General features: G+C 49.3%; 1 protein-coding gene and 1 long non-coding RNA gene across 2 annotated transcripts; both read left to right on the plus strand.

The window, feature by feature from the left end:
• The first annotated feature begins 278 nt into the window (after positions 1-278).
• LOC102746812 (chymotrypsin like elastase 3B) lies at positions 279-6440 on the plus strand. Its single transcript, XM_006744451.2, has 8 exons — positions 279-327; positions 1399-1484; positions 2782-2879; positions 3002-3136; positions 4270-4406; positions 4781-4923; positions 5531-5683; positions 6354-6440. Exons 1-8 carry the CDS (start codon positions 285-287, stop codon positions 6369-6371), a joined length of 813 nt encoding a protein of 270 aa, XP_006744514.1. The 5' UTR covers positions 279-284; the 3' UTR covers positions 6372-6440.
• A 6614-nt stretch (positions 6441-13054) lies between these two features.
• LOC102747313 (uncharacterized) lies at positions 13055-17478 on the plus strand. The gene is made up of 2 exons (XR_434656.3): positions 13055-13478; positions 16545-17478. It is a non-coding gene; the product is annotated as an uncharacterized LOC102747313 (long non-coding RNA).
• Positions 17479-18332: the final 854 nt, after the last annotated feature.

Genomic DNA, 18332 nt, shown 5'->3' on the forward strand with positions numbered 1-18332 from the left:
GGAAGAGGTTGGCTTGTTCTGATGAGAACTTTCCTTCCGCCTCCCCTGTTATCAGCTAGCCATTCAGTGCCACCTGTGTAGCCACAGGTTGGAGGGAACCTTGGGTCTTGCTGTTGGCTGTCACTCCCCCATGGGCAGCAGGTGGGGGCCATGGCCTTGGACCATGAGAGAGTTGGCGTTCCACCACCTGTTCTGGGAATGGGGCCCAATCTGCCCCCGCATCTGCTTTCTGCCCTATATTAGAGCTGCAGGCTGTGTGTGTCTTTCCTATCGTCTCAAAACTCATGATGCTCCAGCTGCTCAGTTCGCTCCTATTTGTGGCCCTTGGTAAGACCCCAGCCTGTGCAGCACTGGGTCAGGGACCCTTGAAATCTACCACCCACCCTGAGTCTCATGAACCCAACACCTGGCTCCACAGGAGGAGATCTCAGCTTGTACCTGGGCATGATTGTGGGGGTTCAGCTTGGTGCTGGGGCAGGACAATGGAGGAGGAGCCATGGATGGAACAGCTCAGGAGAAAGACCGGAGTACCCAAAGCACTGTGGTGGGACTTCTCGTTGGGGGGCAGTAAAGAAAATCTAGTTGTGAAGAGTTTGGGCTCTGTGGTTAGAGTGCTTGTGTTGGAATTTCTGTTCCTCTGCTTAACCCTCCAATGCTCCTCTTCCTCCCCCTACCCCACTCCATATCCTGTGGAAAAGGCTAGCCTCCATAGCCTTTTCCTAGTCTCTCTGCCATATTATAATCCAGCTCAGGGCTACCTCCTCCAAGCAGCCTCCCTTGACTGACAGTAATAGTAACAGATAATGTTCATTGAGTGCTTATTATATGCCAGGGAATGCTAAGGATTTTTTCTCATATTATCTCTTGTAATCCTTTTCTTATATTATCTCTTGTAATGTAAGAGTGCTTACTATATGCCACGGAATGCTAAGGATTTTTTCTTAAATTATTTCTTGTAACAGACCCATGTGATCAGTATTATTAGTATCCCCATTTTACAGATGGAGAAACTGACCCTCAGAGAGGTAAAGTAGCCCACGCTAGAAGTAGGGGCAGAGCTGTATTTTGAACACAGGCAGTCTTATTCCAAAGCCACCACTTTTCATGACAATTAGCTATCACTTCTCAAGGGCTCGCTGGGTACCAGGCACTGTGAGTAGCTCCTTCAGTCCTGCTGTGGAAGGAGGTCACATCTCCATTCCTAGCCTCCTGGGACTCTGGAAACCCCTGGTCTAGTCCAAATGCTCACTGCTCATATGTGGCTACAAAGGTCCAGAGAGGGGAAAGAGCTTACGCCGGGTCACGCCAGCGTGTGGTGCATCTAGAACTGAGACCCAGGCCTCTTCTTTGTTTTGGGGGGACCCTCTGGCTGATTGATGTCTCTGCTCTCCCTTCCAGCCTCGGGCTGTGGCCGACCTTCCCACCAGCCCTCCGCCCGCGTTGTCAATGGTGAGGACGCAGTCCCCCACAGCTGGCCTTGGCAGGTAAGAGCAATACGAGCGGCACTATTTCTCACCATGGGCTCTGCACCCTCTTCTTTTTTTTTTTTAAAGATTTTATTTATTTATTTGAAATAGAGAGAATGAGAGACAGAGCACATGAGAGGGAGGAGGGTCAGAGGGAGAAGCAGACCCCCCGCTGAGCAGGGAGCCCGATGCGGGACTCGATCCCGGGACTCCAGGATCATGACCTGAGCCGAAGGCAGTGGCTTAACCAACTGAGCCACCCAGGTGCCCTCTGCACCCTCTTCTGACTGCAAGGCATTCAGTCTTGACTCCACTGCTTTGCTTCCAGTATCCTCTTCAGCTTCCAAAGACCAGGAGACTCTTGGACAGTCAACTTCACATGGAAGTCTTGTCCACCCAATCCATAACCCTCCCTGGGCTGTTGGCAAATCAGAAGTGGAATCTGGGGAGAAGGCCATGTTTATTTGGTGCACGAATAGTGGAATTTCAGGCACTGTTTTAGGGAGGGAGATTTGGGGGTAGACATTTCTAGACTCCTCGAATTATACAACAAGGCCACAAGGTCTGAGAGCACTAAAGGAATGAAGGGTTTTATAGAGGTCAGTGGGTCACAGGGGGCTAGACCCACACAGTAGTCACCAGCCACATGTATTTGTTTAACTTTAAATTAATTAAAATAAAATAATGTTAAACTTCAGTTGCTCAGTGCTAGCCACATTTCAAATTCTCAATAGCCACATACGGCTAGCGGCTACCATATTGGACAGCCAAGATACAGAGCCTTTCCATCATCACAGAAAGTTCTGTTGGGGGGCGCCTGGGTGGCTTGGTCAGTTAAGCGGCTGCCTTCAGTTCAGGTCATGATCCTAAGGTCCTAGGATCAAGTCCCTCATCAGGCTACCTGCTCAGCGGGGAGTCTGCTTCTCCCTCTGCCCCTCCCCCCCGCTCATGCTCGCTCTGTCTCTCTCTGGAAAAAATAAATGAATATATTCTTGAAAAAAAAAAAAGAAAGTTCTATTGGATGGCGTTGGTCTACAGCAGGGGTCAGCTAACTTGTTCTGTAAAGGACCAGAGAGTAAATATTTTAGCTTTTGTCAACCATATGGTTTCTGTTGCATGACTTAACTCTGTGTGGTAGCATGACAGCGGCCATAGATGATGTAGTCCTGTAGGTGGAACACTGCACATTTCTGGAGGATGCCATTCTGCGTGAATGATGCCCTCTAGAGTTGTATAGTGCACAACCTATACAGCCATGAATATCAGCCCTTACTGGGGCCCAGACCACTTAGGCTCCTCCCTCCCTTGCCACCAGGTCTCCCTGCAGTACAAGAAAGATGGAGCCTTCCACCACACCTGTGGCGGCAGCCTTATCGCCCCCGACTGGGTCATGACTGCAGGCCACTGCGTCTCGTAAGTTCTTTTGCTTGCCCCTGTCTCCGCATGAGAACCAGGAGGGCTGGGTCAGTGGGTGGCTGTGGGAGGGGAGGGAGGCTAGCCAGTCAGGCCCAGACTGACCTAACTTGCACCCGCAGGAACTCCTTGACCTACCAGGTGGTGTTGGGCGAGTATAACCGGGCTGAGGATGAGGGCTCCGAACAGGTGATCCCCATCAATGCTGGGGACCTCTTCGCGCATCCACTCTGGAACCCCAACTGCATAGCCTGTGGGTGAGTGGATGCTTAGGTCTAGGACCCAGAGGTTACTGGTCCCCTTGTGACCCAAAGATGATTCTGAGGAAACTCCCAGGAATAGTAGTGCTGGGTCCAGCATCTTGGGCCCTGGTCCTACACACTGAGGGTCAGAGCCAGGAAAGCCTTTAAGGACCATCTACACCAAACCTCTCTCCTTGTGGAAGGACAGCAGGGCCCCGGGAGGGCCAGGAACTCCCCCAAGTCCACTTGGCTAGTTGACTTGAACCTGGGACATCTCTGGCATCCCCTTTCCCAAATCCAAGGGTTCTTCCATTCAATCAAACTTTATCCAGTGCATCCTGGGTTCCCAGCACTGTGGGCGAAGGGAGGAGCACCATACTGAAAGTCAGGCTCCAGCAGTAAGTTGCTGTGTGGCTGGGGCAAGTCACTGCCCTTCTGGGGCCTCAATTATGCCATGTGTCATGGTGACCTTCTGGGTTTCCTGGGTGGTTTGAAGGTCAGGGAGGTGATCACTGGGTAAGAACACTAAAGCAGGGCTTCCTAAGGCCCTGAAGCATGTGTAAAATTATGTGTCTGGGCGGCTCAGCATTTTTTCTGGTGAAGGTCAAAGAAGGGTGCAGAACCCCTGAAAGTGCAGGGCAGGAGAGAGGGGCCATGATGATCATGACCTTGACCCATCCTCATGGGACTCCTGGGGTACTTGGAAAGGAAAGGGGACCTAGGTGCAATGACTTGAGTGACAAGCAAGCAGATGAAGACTGACAGCAGGGGTTCTCGAAGTGTGGTCCGTAGGCCAGCAGCATCAGCATCACCTGGGACCCTGTTAGAAATGTGAATCCTCATGCCCCCTGAGCCCTGGGGTGGGACACAGCAACCTATGTTTTAACGAGACCTCCACGATCCTGACACAGTTGAAGTGTGCAAACCTTGGTGTAAGAGCTGAGGACAGCTAGGAAGGCCAAGGGTCAGCATGGGTGCTAGGCGGGTGGGGGAGGTTCTCAGCCCTAAAAACACATGCGATTCAGAAGGAAAGGAGCAGGGAGGACATCCCAGAGGTGAACTCTCTGCAGCTAAGGCTGGAAGGTGGGGCTTGGTCTGGCTGGAGAACCAGGCTTCCTGACTCTTCCTGACTCCTTCCTCCTCCCCAGCAATGACATCGCCCTCATCAAGCTCTCACGCAGCGCCCAGCTGGGAGATGCCGTCCAGCTCGCCTGCCTCCCGCCCGCTGGGGACATCCTGCCCAACGGGGCAGCCTGCTACATCAGCGGCTGGGGCCGGCTCTACAGTGCGTGCTAACCCTTCCTGCCGGCCCCAGGGACTGTGGGCAGGAAGACAGGGCCTGGGGGTGGGGGCGGGGGTTGAACAACCAGGATGGGTCCTTGCACTGGCCTCCCATTCCTCCTCCAGGAGCACCTTCTCACCCCATCCACCCAAACACCAGTGTGTTCAGTTGAGCATTTTGTAGCGTCTCTTGCGTGCCAGGTGCTGGGGACGTTATGGTGGACAGAGCAGGCAGACCCTCTGGTGGGAGGAGAATCCCCATCAGCCTAGAAGAGTTGCCTTCCCCAACCCCCGACCCCACTTCGAGAACCCCTACTCGCAGGCCCCAGCCCAGGCTGCACCCCCATGCCACCCCACTGAACACCGTGTCTCCCACAGCTGGTGGGCCCCTCCCAGACAAGCTGCAGCAGGCCCTGCTGCCCGTGGTAGACTATGAGCACTGCTCCAAGCTGGACTGGTGGGGCAGCGCCGTGAGGAAGAGCATGGTGTGCGCCGGCGGGGATCTTGTCTCTGGGTGCAACGTGAGTCAGCTCGGAGTGCGGGGCCCCGGGGGACCTCGCCATCTGCCTATAGGAGGCGGATGAGAAATCCTACCTGCTTGCCCCATTCAGCCTCCAGACCAGGCAGGACTTGGAGGGAGTCAGTGTGGTCTAGACACACCACCCCGGCCTCTGGCTTCTGGTCCCAGCTCACACTGACCTGACCTGGAGCAAATCACTTGACCAGGTCCTCAGGCTTCCCCTGAAGCCCAGCAAGGGATATTGACACCATGATCTCTCAAGTCACCTTCAACTCTGTGGTCCTGAAGTTATGACAGAACAGTACTATCATTGCATTAGAAGTGAGGAGGATTAATAATAGGATAACTGGCTGTAGTAATAATAACGGGAACTACCATTTATCGATTGCTTCCTCTCTGCTAGGTGCTGGGCTAAGAGCATATATTTATTATCTCACTTCGTTCTCGGAAGATCCTGTAGGATAGATCTTAGTCCCCATCCCAAACAAGCCAACTGGGGCCTTAGAGAGGTCCAGTCACCCAGGGGGTTCTCAAAACCCCCACGGTGAGAACCAATTCCTTCTGTCTCAGACATGGCTCAGCTCCCCACCACTATCTGACCATTCTAGGGTGACTCTGGAGGACCCCTCAACTGCCCCACAGAAGATGGCTCCTGGCAGGTCCACGGTGTGACCAGCTTTGTATCTGCCTTCGGCTGCAACACCGTCAAGAAGCCCACAGTGTTCACACGAGTCTCGGCCTTCAATGACTGGATCGAGGAGGTGAGCGGGAGAGGGCGAGCAGGAGGCCCCCATGCCGGGCTGGGTGAGAACAGCAGATCCTGAGGAGGGGCTGAAAGGATCTCAAAAGGTCAGGAGCAGAGGGGCCCTCAGGGGGCTTTGGGGGTGTTTTCTGCTGCGGTGTGTCCCCAACAATTTCAATGGCTTCTGGATGGAGCTTTGAACCACGGCTGAATTGCCTCATTTCAGCAAGTGTTTAGGAAATGTCTTCTTTGGTCCGGGTCTTTTCCTGTCCTGAAAGATAGAGCGATGTGTTAAAGGGCAGCCTTGTGGGGAAGAGATGATTAAACGAGCAATAATCATGAAATGTGGGGAGAGCTATGACTGGGATGCTCAGGCCCCAGTGAAAGAGTTAACCTTATCTGGGAATGAGTGGTCAGGGAGGGTTAATATTGTTCATGATAACAGTAATAGCCACCATTTATAAACTACTTAAACATCTTAGTTAATAGTTTCATCAACTGCCCGCATAAGATGAGTACTATGATTACATCCCATTACACAGACGAGGAAACTGAGGCTCAGAGAGGTCAAGTCACTCTCTCAGGGTCACACAGCTGATGAGTGGCATGGCTGGAAATCGAACTCAGTTCCATATGGCTTCAGAATCTGCTACTAACCAGACTATTCTGGGTCTCTCCACTTTTTCTAGGTCATGTCAAGCCACTAGAACCAAGGCCTCGGTGGCAGAGCTGATCCACATTCTTTGTAAAAAATAAAGATCTCTCAGAAAATCCCACTATGAGTCTCTCTTTCTTTGACTCACCTGTTCCCTTCCAGGCTGTTCCTAAAACTGGAGATCTGATATGTAAGAGGCGAGACCAGATTCAACCCTTTCATGAGAATGAGAAAAACATGAGGCCCTGAGAGAAGAGAGGCATTGCTATCAAGTCACCAACAGTCCCCTGGGACGTGCCTGGGACTGAGGGGAGTGCCCAGGACACAGAACTTGCAGTGGTGAAAGTAGGAGAGTCCCAGGAAGTTGGTCATCCTATAGCCACACACAACCTTTGGCTTTTCAGTGCAGGCATGAAAGCATGGTAGAGTCTGCAGACACATGGACCTTGCCAGCCCCTCGGGAGGCTCGTGGTGGAGTGGCAAGGGCCACGTGTTTTCTGCTTTCATTGATGGGCTAGGGAAGGAAGGCTGTGGTCATTCGTTCATTCATTCATTCAACAAGCATCCATTCCTTTTTCCTGAGGCGGGCTCAGAGGGGGAGGGCAACATGGTTCCTGCCCTGAAACAGCTCATTATTCAGATAGAAATGAGCATATCATTCATTAAACATTTACGAGGCACCTTCTTTGTGGCAAGTTCAGACCTGGGAGTACAGATGTGAGGAGAACAACGCTGGGAGCCCCTGCTGCGGCCAGGAGCAGACACACACTCAGAAGCACACACAATGTCACAAACAGGGTCGGAGCCCACTGAGTTGTTGTTGAGGTCCAGAAGATTGCTGCCCTCCAGCCAAGAGCAACATAAAAACAACTGAATTCCTTTACTCGGGTTCCTCCTGGGTACCATGAAAGCAAACAGGAACCCAGCAAAGATACACGTTTATAATTTTTTTTAAAGATTTTATTTATTTATTTGACAGAGACAGAGACAGAGAGAGAGAGCACAAGCAGGAGGAGCGGCAGGCAGAGGGAGAAGCAGGCTCCCTGCTCAGCAGGGAGCCCGATGCAGGACTCGATCCCAGGACCCCAGGATCATGACCTGAGAGGAAGGCAGATGCCCAACTGACTGAGCCACCCAGGTGCCCCATGTTTATCATTTTTAATATTACTCTTGTCCCATTGCCCCTCCTCTTAAAAATTGTACTTTTAGTTTAAAAACCTTTAAAAGATACAGCATGGGGAATAACATAGGAGACACCCACGTAGCCTCCCTCCAGCATTAACAAAGTCCACATTTATTTTATTTTATTTTATTTTATTTATTTGAGAGAGAGAGAGAGAGCACATGAGAGGGGGGAGGGTCAGAGGGAGAAGCAGGCTCCCTGCTGGGCAGGGAGCCCGATGCGGGACTCGATCCTGGGACTCCAGGATCATGACCTGAGCCGAAGGCAGTCGCCCAACCAACTGAGCCACCCAGGCGCCCCCAAAGTCCACATTTTTACTTCATATTTTCTAAAAGAATAACCATACTACTAAGGTGGAGACTCTTTTGTACTCAGAGGACATCATCTTGGCTGTGGGGTTGTTCACCCAGTAATACCCGTTTTCCTTTGGGGCACATAGCAGGATCATTTTTGCCTGCCCCGGTGAAGGGTTTGGCTATGTGGCTCTCTCTGGCCAAGGTGAAGATTTGAGAGGTGGGACCGTTTGCAGAGCTCTCTTTCCCTGTGCCATGGCAAGGGGTGGCTACAGGTCAGCCCGGTCCCAGAGTGAGGAGATGTGGAGCAGAGCCTCTGGTGCCCCCTGATGGACATGTAGCACAAGAAAGAAATGAACTCTGTTGTTATAGGCCACTAAGATTTGGGGTGTTTGTTACAGTAGCATTGACCTAACTTATCCTTACTAATTAAATGAATTGGGCATTTATCCTTCCACTCCATGCTGTTATATATTTTTTAATCACATATATAATATCCATAAACAATGTATTACATTGTTTTGGTTTTTAAAAGTACACGCATGGTGGGGTGCCTGGGTGACACAGTGGGTTAAGCATCTGCTTCAGGCAGGTCATGATCTCAAAGTCCTGGGATCGAGCCCCACGTTGGGCTCCCTGCTCAGCAGGGTGTCTGCTTCTCCCTCTCCCTCTGCTTCTCCCCCTGCTCGTGCTCTCTCTCAAATAAATAAATAAAATCTTAAAAAAAAAAGTACACTCATGGCTTCATGCTGTACGTATTATTCCGCAACCTGGTTCTTTCACCCAACATTGTCTCTTGAGGTCTCTCCATGCTACTTTATGTATCTCTAGCTCATTGCTGCTAGTTTTGAAGAGTATCCTATTGCACAACACTATTTACTTATCCTTTCCCCCCTCTGTATGGACATTCACAGCAGGGCCAATTTTTTATGATTACAAATAGTGCTTCAGCGAATGTCCTTGGACATATCTCCAGGTATAAATGTGTGAGAGTTTCTCTAGGATATATTCCAAGAAATGGAATTATCAGGTGGGAGGGTGTGCTCATTTTCAACCTCACCAGTTGCCAAGTTGCTCTCCAAAGTGATTATAGCAACAATACTTAGTAAAATTTTCCTTCTTCTTTTTTTCTTTTCCCAACTACCGTCCCCATGCATTACAACTGCCTCCCCACTTTTCTCCATAACCACTCCTGGACTCTCAACCCTCCACCACGGAAACTCTCCTCCAGCCCATACCCCTACTCCAGCTCCTACAAAAGCCCAAGAACTGGTCTGGCAAGGCCTGAGTGAGGACAAGGGAGGAACTGAGTCAAGCAGAGCAGACACCTCTGCATCACAAGGGTGTGAGGGGAGGATGAGAGAACTTCTGGAAACAGCATATGATCACCATTCGTGTTGAGTCAGACAGATAGTGCCAGGTGACATGGAACAGGTGTTCTCAGACCACAGCAGGCCACTACTTCTTCCCAATGGGTCAGGGAAGGACCCTTGGACAGTTTCCTGAAATAGTGTTAGGATAAAGGGCAGTCAGACCTGTAAAATTCAACCTTGTGGCTGGGTGGTAGACCCTCAGGGGCCCTCCACCCAGCCTCAGAGGGAGGCTAACTGCTGACACCCTCCTCACAGGTGGGCAACAGGGAGTTAGGAAATCTTGCTTAAAAGTGTCAACAATTTGGGGCGCCTGGGTGGCTCAGTTGGTTAAGCGACTGCCTTCGGCTCAGGTCATGATCCCGGAGTTCCGGGATCGAGTCCCGCATCGGGCTCCCTGCTCGGCGGGGAGTCTGCTTCTCCCTCTGACCCTCCTCCCTCTCATGCTGTCTCTCATTCTCGCTCTCAAATAAATAAAATCTTTAAAAAAAAAAAAGTGTCAACAATTTGATCAGTAATTCAGTGTTCTTTTTTTAATCTTCAAGTCTTGACGATTCAAATCTTTTAAAAACCATATAGTCAATAACTTAATTTTTTAAAAAGATTTTATTTGAGAGAGAGAGAGAGAGCACAGCAGGGGGAGGGGCAGAGGGACAGGGAGAAGCAGACTCCCTACTACGCACATGGGGCTCGATCCCAGGACACTGGGACCATGACCCGAGCCAAAGGCAGACGCTTAACCCACTAAGCCACCCAGGCACCCCAATAATTTAATTTTTTGAGTAATCATTAGAGTGTGAATGCCAACAACTTTTTTTGTTTTCTAAATCATGAAGAAAATCTACCTTTTGAAAAAGCACAATGTCAACACTTTATTTTTTTTATAATTTTTTAAAGATTTTATTTATTTATTTATTTGAGAGAGGAAAGTGAGAGAAAGCATGAGTGGGGGGCACCTGGGTGGCTCAGTCGTTAAGCGTCTGCCTTCAGCTCAGGTCATGATCCCAGGGTCCCGGGATTGAGCCCCACATCGGGCTCCCTGCTCAGCAGGAAGCCTGCTTCTCCCTCTCCCACTCCCCCTGCTTATATTCCCTCTCTCGCTGTGTCTCCCTCTGTCAAATAAATAAAATCTTTAAAAAAAAAAAAAAGAAAGCATGAGTGGGGAGAGAGGCAGACTCCCCCCTGAGCAGGGAGCCCCATGCGGACTCGATTCCAGGTCCCTGGGATCATGACCTGAGCTAAAGGCAGACGCTTAACTGACTGAACCACCCAGGAGCCCCATCAACACTTTAATTCCCTTCGGAATATAAAGGATCAGTGCTGAGTTGCCTTCTCCTTAATCACAAGGTGTCAATAATTTTGTTCTCATTTAAAACTCATTAACATGTCAATAATTCTTTTTTTATCATAAAAAGAGTCAACAATTCCATTCTCCATTCCTTTTTCATAACATTCATATTGGCTGCATTTTACGAACTTCCCCTTTGGGAGATTTTAAACAACCACTCACATCATTCCCTGTCTCTTACACAGCTATTGATATCTTCTTGGTATGCCTCCTTCCACTTCCTTTTCTTTACACTCAGAAAACCCATCAACAGTTAGATCGATGGACATAGAGAGCAGCTATGGGTATTCTGTGGCAGGCATGGACAGAGGAAAATGACCCCAACTTGGGCCAGGCCCTTGATGAGCCCAGAGTCTGGCTGGGAATCTGATAGGTACACCCAAGCAGGGATGGAGGCTTGACTCGGTGTTCTAATAAGGCCCAGAGTGTTGTGGGGCCTAAGGAGCTGGAGTCACTTTGGGATGGGAAGATTTGAGCTCTAGATGGCCCTTACATCCAGATGATTGAGGCATCAAGCGATTCCTATCAAATGTGACTCTGTCACACCTTCTTTTGTCAATGAACACCAAAGACATTGTTCTGAGAAACTGTTTGAGGTCATGTCAGTGAGATGAAAAATTCCACTCTTGTCCAGTGGGTCAGAGCCAGATTTGGATTACCAAGCCAGATGCAGAGCTTCCAATAAAAGGTTTCTGGACACGACAGTCCACATTTATCTTAACTTTGTGGTATCAAAGGATACAGGACTATGAGTCTACTTCTCATCTCAAGCTGGATGCTAACCCCTTTCTACAGGGCCAGGTTTGCCTTGAGCCTATCAACACTGCTTCATTTCAATTTCACCTAAATTCCAATCTTCCCTCAAATCCTACAGTAACCCTGTTTCTTCCTTTATTTCATGAGACACCCATGGTTTCTCTGGGTGCTTGCTGCATCAAGTTAATAATCCTAACTTTGTTAAACTACACCTGTGTCCCTCATGGTCTTTACCAGGTTGGTATTATCATAAAATTCAAGCCTTCTCTGTTCATTCATTCACTCATTGATTCATTCGATAAACGTTTATCCAGCTTATGCTCAGTTTTAGTTGCCAGAGACATGGTGATGGGATAGTCAAGGTCTTTGGCCCTGTGGCCACTGCTTTGAGTGAGTGAGATAGAAAATAAACAGATAATAATACAGAGTAACAGGCTACAAAGGGACTGCGCGGATGCCTTTAGAAGGGGGTGGGGGACAAGAGTAAAGGCTGCTCGAGAGAGGCTACATCTGAACTGGAACCTGGATGAACATATGTCAGGAAAGGGCACCACAAACAGAGATAACCAAAGAGGTGAAGAAGAGTTTCTTGGGTTTGCAAAATAACTAGAAGGCCAGTGTGCCTGGAGCAGAGTGAGTGAATAGGAGGGTGGGGAAAGATGAGGCATGTGGGGCAAAGCACAAAGCTTACATTTTTATCCTGAATGATATGATAACCTTAGAGCCACAACATAAATACTTTTCATATAAATTTATAAACCTTTAAATTTGGAGCTGCTCTGGGACCTAAAGCACTGCCCCGTCTCCCAACCCCACCCCACCCCAGCAGTTTTCTGAAGCATTCCTAAGGAACCTAAGAATTGGATGGGGGTGGGGGGAAGGCAACTAGAAGTCCTTAATGTAGTCCAACCCTCTCACTTTACAGATGAGGAAACCAAGGCTGAGAGGAGGTGAAAGGTGGAAACTGCCCTGCAGGAGTGAGCGCGAGAAGGACCACAGTCCCTAGTGGAGGTAGGACTAAGGGCACCGCAAGGAGCTCACGTTATCCAACCACCAGCTGGCGTATCTGCCAATCTGGAGGTTTACTGACCTGCAGTGGCAGTGTAGACAAAGGCTCATCTTCTCTTCCCCAGGGACATTGGCTGGGGGTGAGGTGGGGTGGAGTGGGGGGTGTGGGAGGTTAGGGTGGAGGGTAGGGAGGGTTGGGACAACCCAGCAGGGGTCTTTGGAAGTGCCCCTCTTAATTCCTTAGCCTGTCCCATTTGGATAGGGCAAATGGGTGGAGAGATAGCTGGGCCACCTGAGCGCCTTACCCTAGGCCAAGTCCCTTCCCCTGCAGGGTTATGAGCAAGGACATGGAAGGGCTGCCTCGGTTAGCATCTTTGCACTTCCTCTCACAGACTGTGCTATTTTAACGTGTGCTCCCGACTCAAATCCAGGCTAAACCCAGCCTCAAACCATCAAAGCGTGACTTCAAATCTTCAGTTCTTAACCGTCAGCAATTGGAAAGTCTTGGGGAAAAGCACACAGGGCTAAGATTGAGCCTTCCATACACAGGACAGACAGACTGGCAAACCCACGCGGACACATGCCCACTTCCGTCTGGGTACACCGAGGAAGGGGTACTTTAAATAGACCGTGCCCACTGCCTCCCATGGAGTGATTCCACGGGGCGCCACACAGGACTACTGTTTCCTATCAGCAGCCACCCAGCCCTCTATTCTGGTTTCTCTCCTCTGGGTGGTGCAAAGGCTCAAGGGTGTAACTTCAGGGTGGGGCGCTGAGTCAGCTGCGGGCGGGCTCCCGGAGTGTCTCAATTCCCGCTTCGACCTCTTTCCACTTTGCAGCTGGGCAAACTGCGGCGTAAAAAATCAGCGAACTTCCCCGAAGCGGAGAAGCTACCTAGGCGGTACCAAGAGCTCCGCACTGTAGACAGAACGGAGGGCTGAGGAAGGCCCAAAGCCCACCACGGGTTAAAACCACGGAGCTGCGGAGAACCGCCGAGGCCTAGAGGGGCCCCGCCCCTCTACCCTGGGCCCCTTCACTTCCAACTTCCGGGCGGGGCGCCACTTCCGGTTCCGGCGGCGGGCTACAAAGCTCTGCGCCGGGTAGTTGGTTTCCTTTTCTCGGAGTCAGTTTGAGGCTTCGAGTTGGCTCGCGAGGCGCCCCCGCCCCGTTCCCTCCACCCTCCGAGGTGGCACCTGCGCAGGTGAACACCCCCTCCCTCCTTCCCTCCATCCCTTCCAACCGCCTCTCTTTTCCCGGCGCACGGTCTGTAGGGAGCGGGGGGCCGCGGTGGCGGTGGCGGGCGCCCTCGGAGTGGAGAAGCCCTGCTCGGGGACTCTGCGGGCCGCTCGGGCTGGCGTGGCCTTGGATTTCGCTTCACCCCGGGAGGAGGAGGAGGTCCTGTCCTGGAGCCTCAGAAGCCTTTTTCCGGTCCATCCTAGGCCCTCCGAGCCGCGCCCATGTGGTGGGAGGAGCCCGGCTCAGCTCCCCGCCTAGACGCCGGGAATTTTCTACTCAGCTGGGTGCTCCCACCACCTCCTGGTCTTGTGACCTTGGGCAAATCCCCTTTCGTCAAGCCTCAGTTTGTTTGTGAATGGAAATGACAGTAACTGTCCTACTGGGTTATCGGGAGGATTGGGTGAGGGAAAGCTTCCGCGGAGTGTCTGGCGTGTACAACTCAACAAATAGCATCGGCTGCTGCTGTTGTTAATAGCTGGGGCAGTAGAGAGTCGTATTGAGAGTTTAACTAGAGTGGCTGAGAGGATCACATAGAATAGTGTAAAACGCTCAGCACAATGTCAGCTAGGAAGTAAGTGCTCAGTAAGTCGGCATTATTAACCGATGAGGGTAAGCATTGTGTCTGGTCACTGGTCTTCTAAAACCGTTAGGATTTATAAACTGGGCAAATCATGGAGTTGGTCCATCTTTCAGATCCAGCCTTGAGAACTGGCCTCTTGACAGTTGAGACTATTAGAAGTCGGGGTTGTAAAGACCTCTGGGGCTGGGAGCTAGAAGAATTAATGAAAGGGTGTTTTCCTAAGTGTGTTAGGGGTTTTTCACTCAGGTTTTGGGCAGGAGGAGAATGTTTGCTTCCTCTTGAATTAGGAAAGTAATACATAGTTGTAGTTAAAAAGAAAGCAATATAGAAAGATGGAATGAAAAATGTTTCTTCTGTCCCTGCCCCTCAAAAGTAAATACAATTGAAGGTAGTGTTTGTGGATAGATCTGGTCATATATGCTTGTGTATGTATTTTAATTTCCCCAGGTGGGATCATACTACACATAGTGATCTGCCCCTTAGTCAGGTGGTGATGTGTTACGGACGTCTGTCTGTATCAGCACTCACAGGCTGAGTTCATGCTTCATAAGGCTGCACTTATTCCGCTGAATGGCTGACAGTACTTTAATTATTTCCCTGTTGATGGTTACTTAGGTTGTTCCCAGGATTTTGCTTTCTCAATGTTTCATCCAGCCTTTCCTTGACTATTTTTTTTTTTCTCCAAGGCACCCCTGAGTTAGGGGATATTTTGCTTTGGGTTTCATCACTCTAGGTTAGTGACAGCTTACTTTTGGGGAAGAGTACATGCTGTTGATTGAGCAAAAACCCAGATAATATGAGTGTATTCCAAGAATATCCAAATTGCAGGGTCTGGAATCAATCCAAGATTCCTAGAAAATGGGTCATGAAACATTGAAGAAGAGGTAACTAGGAGCTGAGAACTAGTTAATTCAAGGTAGCTGGTCAGTGTTGGTGATTGTTGGCCTCTGTCAGTTGTTACCCAGGAAACAGATTTGAGACAATCTCTGAGGTGGGAGGGATTTTAAATGTCAACACTCCTGCTTTATGGACTAGGGAGGAATTTAGTTCTTGGGTTGATGAAAAAAAGAGATGGTCTTTGAAAACTGACCACATTATAGGGGTTGTACTCTTTGATTGGACATACCCTGATGTGGAAATTAATTTAGTCATTTCTGTACTGTCACTTGAAGTCTCTCTGTCTCTTTTTTAATAACATAGATCGTAGTTTTCCTATACGTAACCTTTCTCTTGGACTGGGGCCCTAACCCCAATGAAGCAAAGCCTTTTTTTTCTGGCATTTTGCAGGTATTTAGTGTGCCCCTCCTCCCCTCCCTCACTGCAGCTGGTTTGCTAATCCTGGAGCTGACAAGCATCCAGAGTTGGACGTGTATGCTACTAGGATTCTGACTAGTTCAGTTTCCCGTATACTGTTTAGAGGAACTTAGAGATTTTATTTATTTGGGAGAGGGAGAGAGAGCACGTGCGCTAGCACATATCTGTGAGCAAGGGGAGGGGTGCTCCAGCAGACTCCCTGCTGAGCATGGAGCTCATGACCTGCAGCTGAAATCAAGAGTCAGACCTCAACCAACTGAGCCACCCAGGCGGCCCTGATTAGACTGATTAGAGGAACTTAGGATCTTGATCTTAACATAGAGGCTTTTCTATTCTTTTCTTTTTTGTGAAGAGGGGGTTTAGGTTTAACCCTGATGGTAGCTCCTAAAGTACTTTTTATTTTAATTATTTTTAAAGATTTTATTTATTTGAGTGAGCAAGGGAGCAGGAGCACGAGGTGGGGGGGAGGGGAAGAGGGAGAAGCAGGCTCCCTGCTGAGCAGGGAGCCTGACATGGGGCTCGATCCCAGGACCCTGAGATCATGACCTGAGCCCAAGGCAGATGCTTAACTGACTGAGCCACCCAGGGGTGCCCCCTAAAGTACTTTATAACACTTGTTATTCTTTTATCATGAAAGAGATGGGGTTAGAAAAGACAGAGTAGATTTCAATGAACAGACCTTTATCTCTTACATTTTAGTACTTCCTCATAACTTGCTTTTGGACATACACAATTCCATAAAAGACATTGGAGGAAGCAAACACCTGGGATTTTAAAGATTTCCCGTCATGTGCATACATAGTTTTTTGGTTTAACATCATGTAAAATACTTTGTAATGCAGGGAAGATGGATGAAAGATTCTCTAGAAGATTCTCTGGTTAGCGAGGCCAGCGTTCTTCATTCTTTCTACTTTGAGAATCTACATTCTTCATTTTGGTAAACCGCTGACCCATTTTTCTCAATTGTGTCAATTGATCCAGAGGAAACAAAAATAGAATTTCTAGTAGCTTTATTAAGAAACCCTGTTAAGATTGGAAAGCTGATGGAACTTGGGTCTGGATCAGAGCCATGAGATCAAGGTGGTTTTAACAGTCTCTGGTCTGTTTTTGCTGAGCCTGTCTTTTCTCTGTGTTTAGGAGTCTGCAGCCTCCTTTTCCAGAGTTCCAGAATGGAGACTGAGGGGTACCTAGAAACACAAAGAAATAGAGAAGTCCAGAATGATAAAATGAGGTCACCGTCAAATGAGATGATGGCTGAGGAGCCAGAAGTTGTCCTAATATCGGCTCCCCAGGTCCAGGCTCCACGAGAGCCTTCTGGGCTTCCACCAGAGAGCCTCGATGAAGACTCTCTTGAAGACCTTGAGACCATGCCACGAAGGAATCCTCCTAACGCAGCAGCCTCCAGGCAGAGGTTCCGGAAATTCCGCTATGAGGATGCAGCTGGTCCCAGGGATGTCCTCAGACATCTCCAGGAGCTTGCTGGACAGTGGCTGAGACCCGATATTCACACAAAGGAGCAGATTGTGGAGATGCTGGTGCAGGAGCAGTTCCAGGCCGTCCTGCCGGAGGAGCTCAGAGCTCGGGCCCAGAGATGTCAGCCTGGGGTCAGAATCACTGGCTAAGTCCTGCCACAGGGTTCTTGCTCAGCCTACATGTGAGAAGTAACCAAACGTTCTCTTTGTTGCAAGAGCCAACAACAGTCATGGGGAAATGTGAACCTCGGGTTTTTTTTAGCTTGCCTTTGACTAGTTGTAATAAGAATCCATCAGAACCCATGTTTGGACCTCTCTCTGGCTGAGGCAGCTTTAATTCCTGGGACTGAGCTCCAGAAAGAGCTTCTGTTAGGACCTTCCTGTTAGGACAATCAGCCTGTTGCTTGTTTTTGCTCTGCTGAATGCCTCCTTTTTTGCACTTTCTGACATGCTTTAATATATTGTTATGTATCCAAAGAGGTAGTTGCTTCAACTTTCAGAATTCTTGATTCTTGCTGTGGTGGCATGAATGGAAGCTTCTGTAACCCCACCAGTAACTCATCTTAGATGTCCTTGAAATATTAAAGTTTGGTCCTTAATCACAATGTCCTGTGGTGATTTACCTTTTTAGCTTTTACTCAGCATTTGAGAAGGTTGAGATTATTATCAGGAGTAGATGCGAGCTAGAGATAAGATAGGAACAGGCCGGGCCTTTGTGTGCAGTCAGAATTTAAATTCAGACTTGAGAAGGGGATAAAACAGGATCCTCAGAGGTAAGTAACTCTTAGACAAATCTGTTTGATTTTTCTCTTTCCCTATTTCCATGGCCTGTGTTCCACAGCGTGTTCTCTTGTCTCCCCCGCAAGAGAACTCACTCTAAAGCCATTTGACCATTCTCTGCTGCTCTTCCTGAAACAGGTCACTCTGGCTTTCCGTGTGTGGAGCCCTGTGCTTTGGTTGACCGCTGAGACAGAGCAGTCCGTGGCTGTGGTGGTGCCCGGCAAAGAGTAAACAGCAGCTGCTTTTTCTCAGTGGGACCCAGTCTTGAACCGTTCTGCCTCTGTGGCCTGGCTCTTGGATTTGTACATCTGCTTCTGTAACCATATGGTGCCAATTCAGAAACTAATCTTCAGGAGAGGGATTGGTTAGCTCCAAGCTGGAACTCCTGTGTATTCTGCTGGTGTGTTAATACTTCCTGTGCCTTCGGGACTGGTCTAGATGGTAGGATACAAATACAAAACCCAGTATAAAGGAGGAGTGTATAGTTTTTGAAGAGAGGAAGACGTTGAGCTCTATGGGTACCATAATAGTAAAACTAGTCTTCCTTTTGGTATCTGATTTTGAGATAGCACTAAGAAAACACATACTTTTTAAGATTTTATTTATTTGAGAGAAAGCATGAGCAGGGGTAGGGGCAGTGGGAGAGGGAGAGGGACAAGCAGACCTCCCCACA

Source organism: Leptonychotes weddellii, chromosome 4, assembly GCF_054177405.1.
Source record: "Leptonychotes weddellii isolate Sample4059 chromosome 4, ASM5417740v2, whole genome shotgun sequence".
Taxonomy (NCBI): Eukaryota; Metazoa; Chordata; class Mammalia; order Carnivora; family Phocidae; genus Leptonychotes; species Leptonychotes weddellii.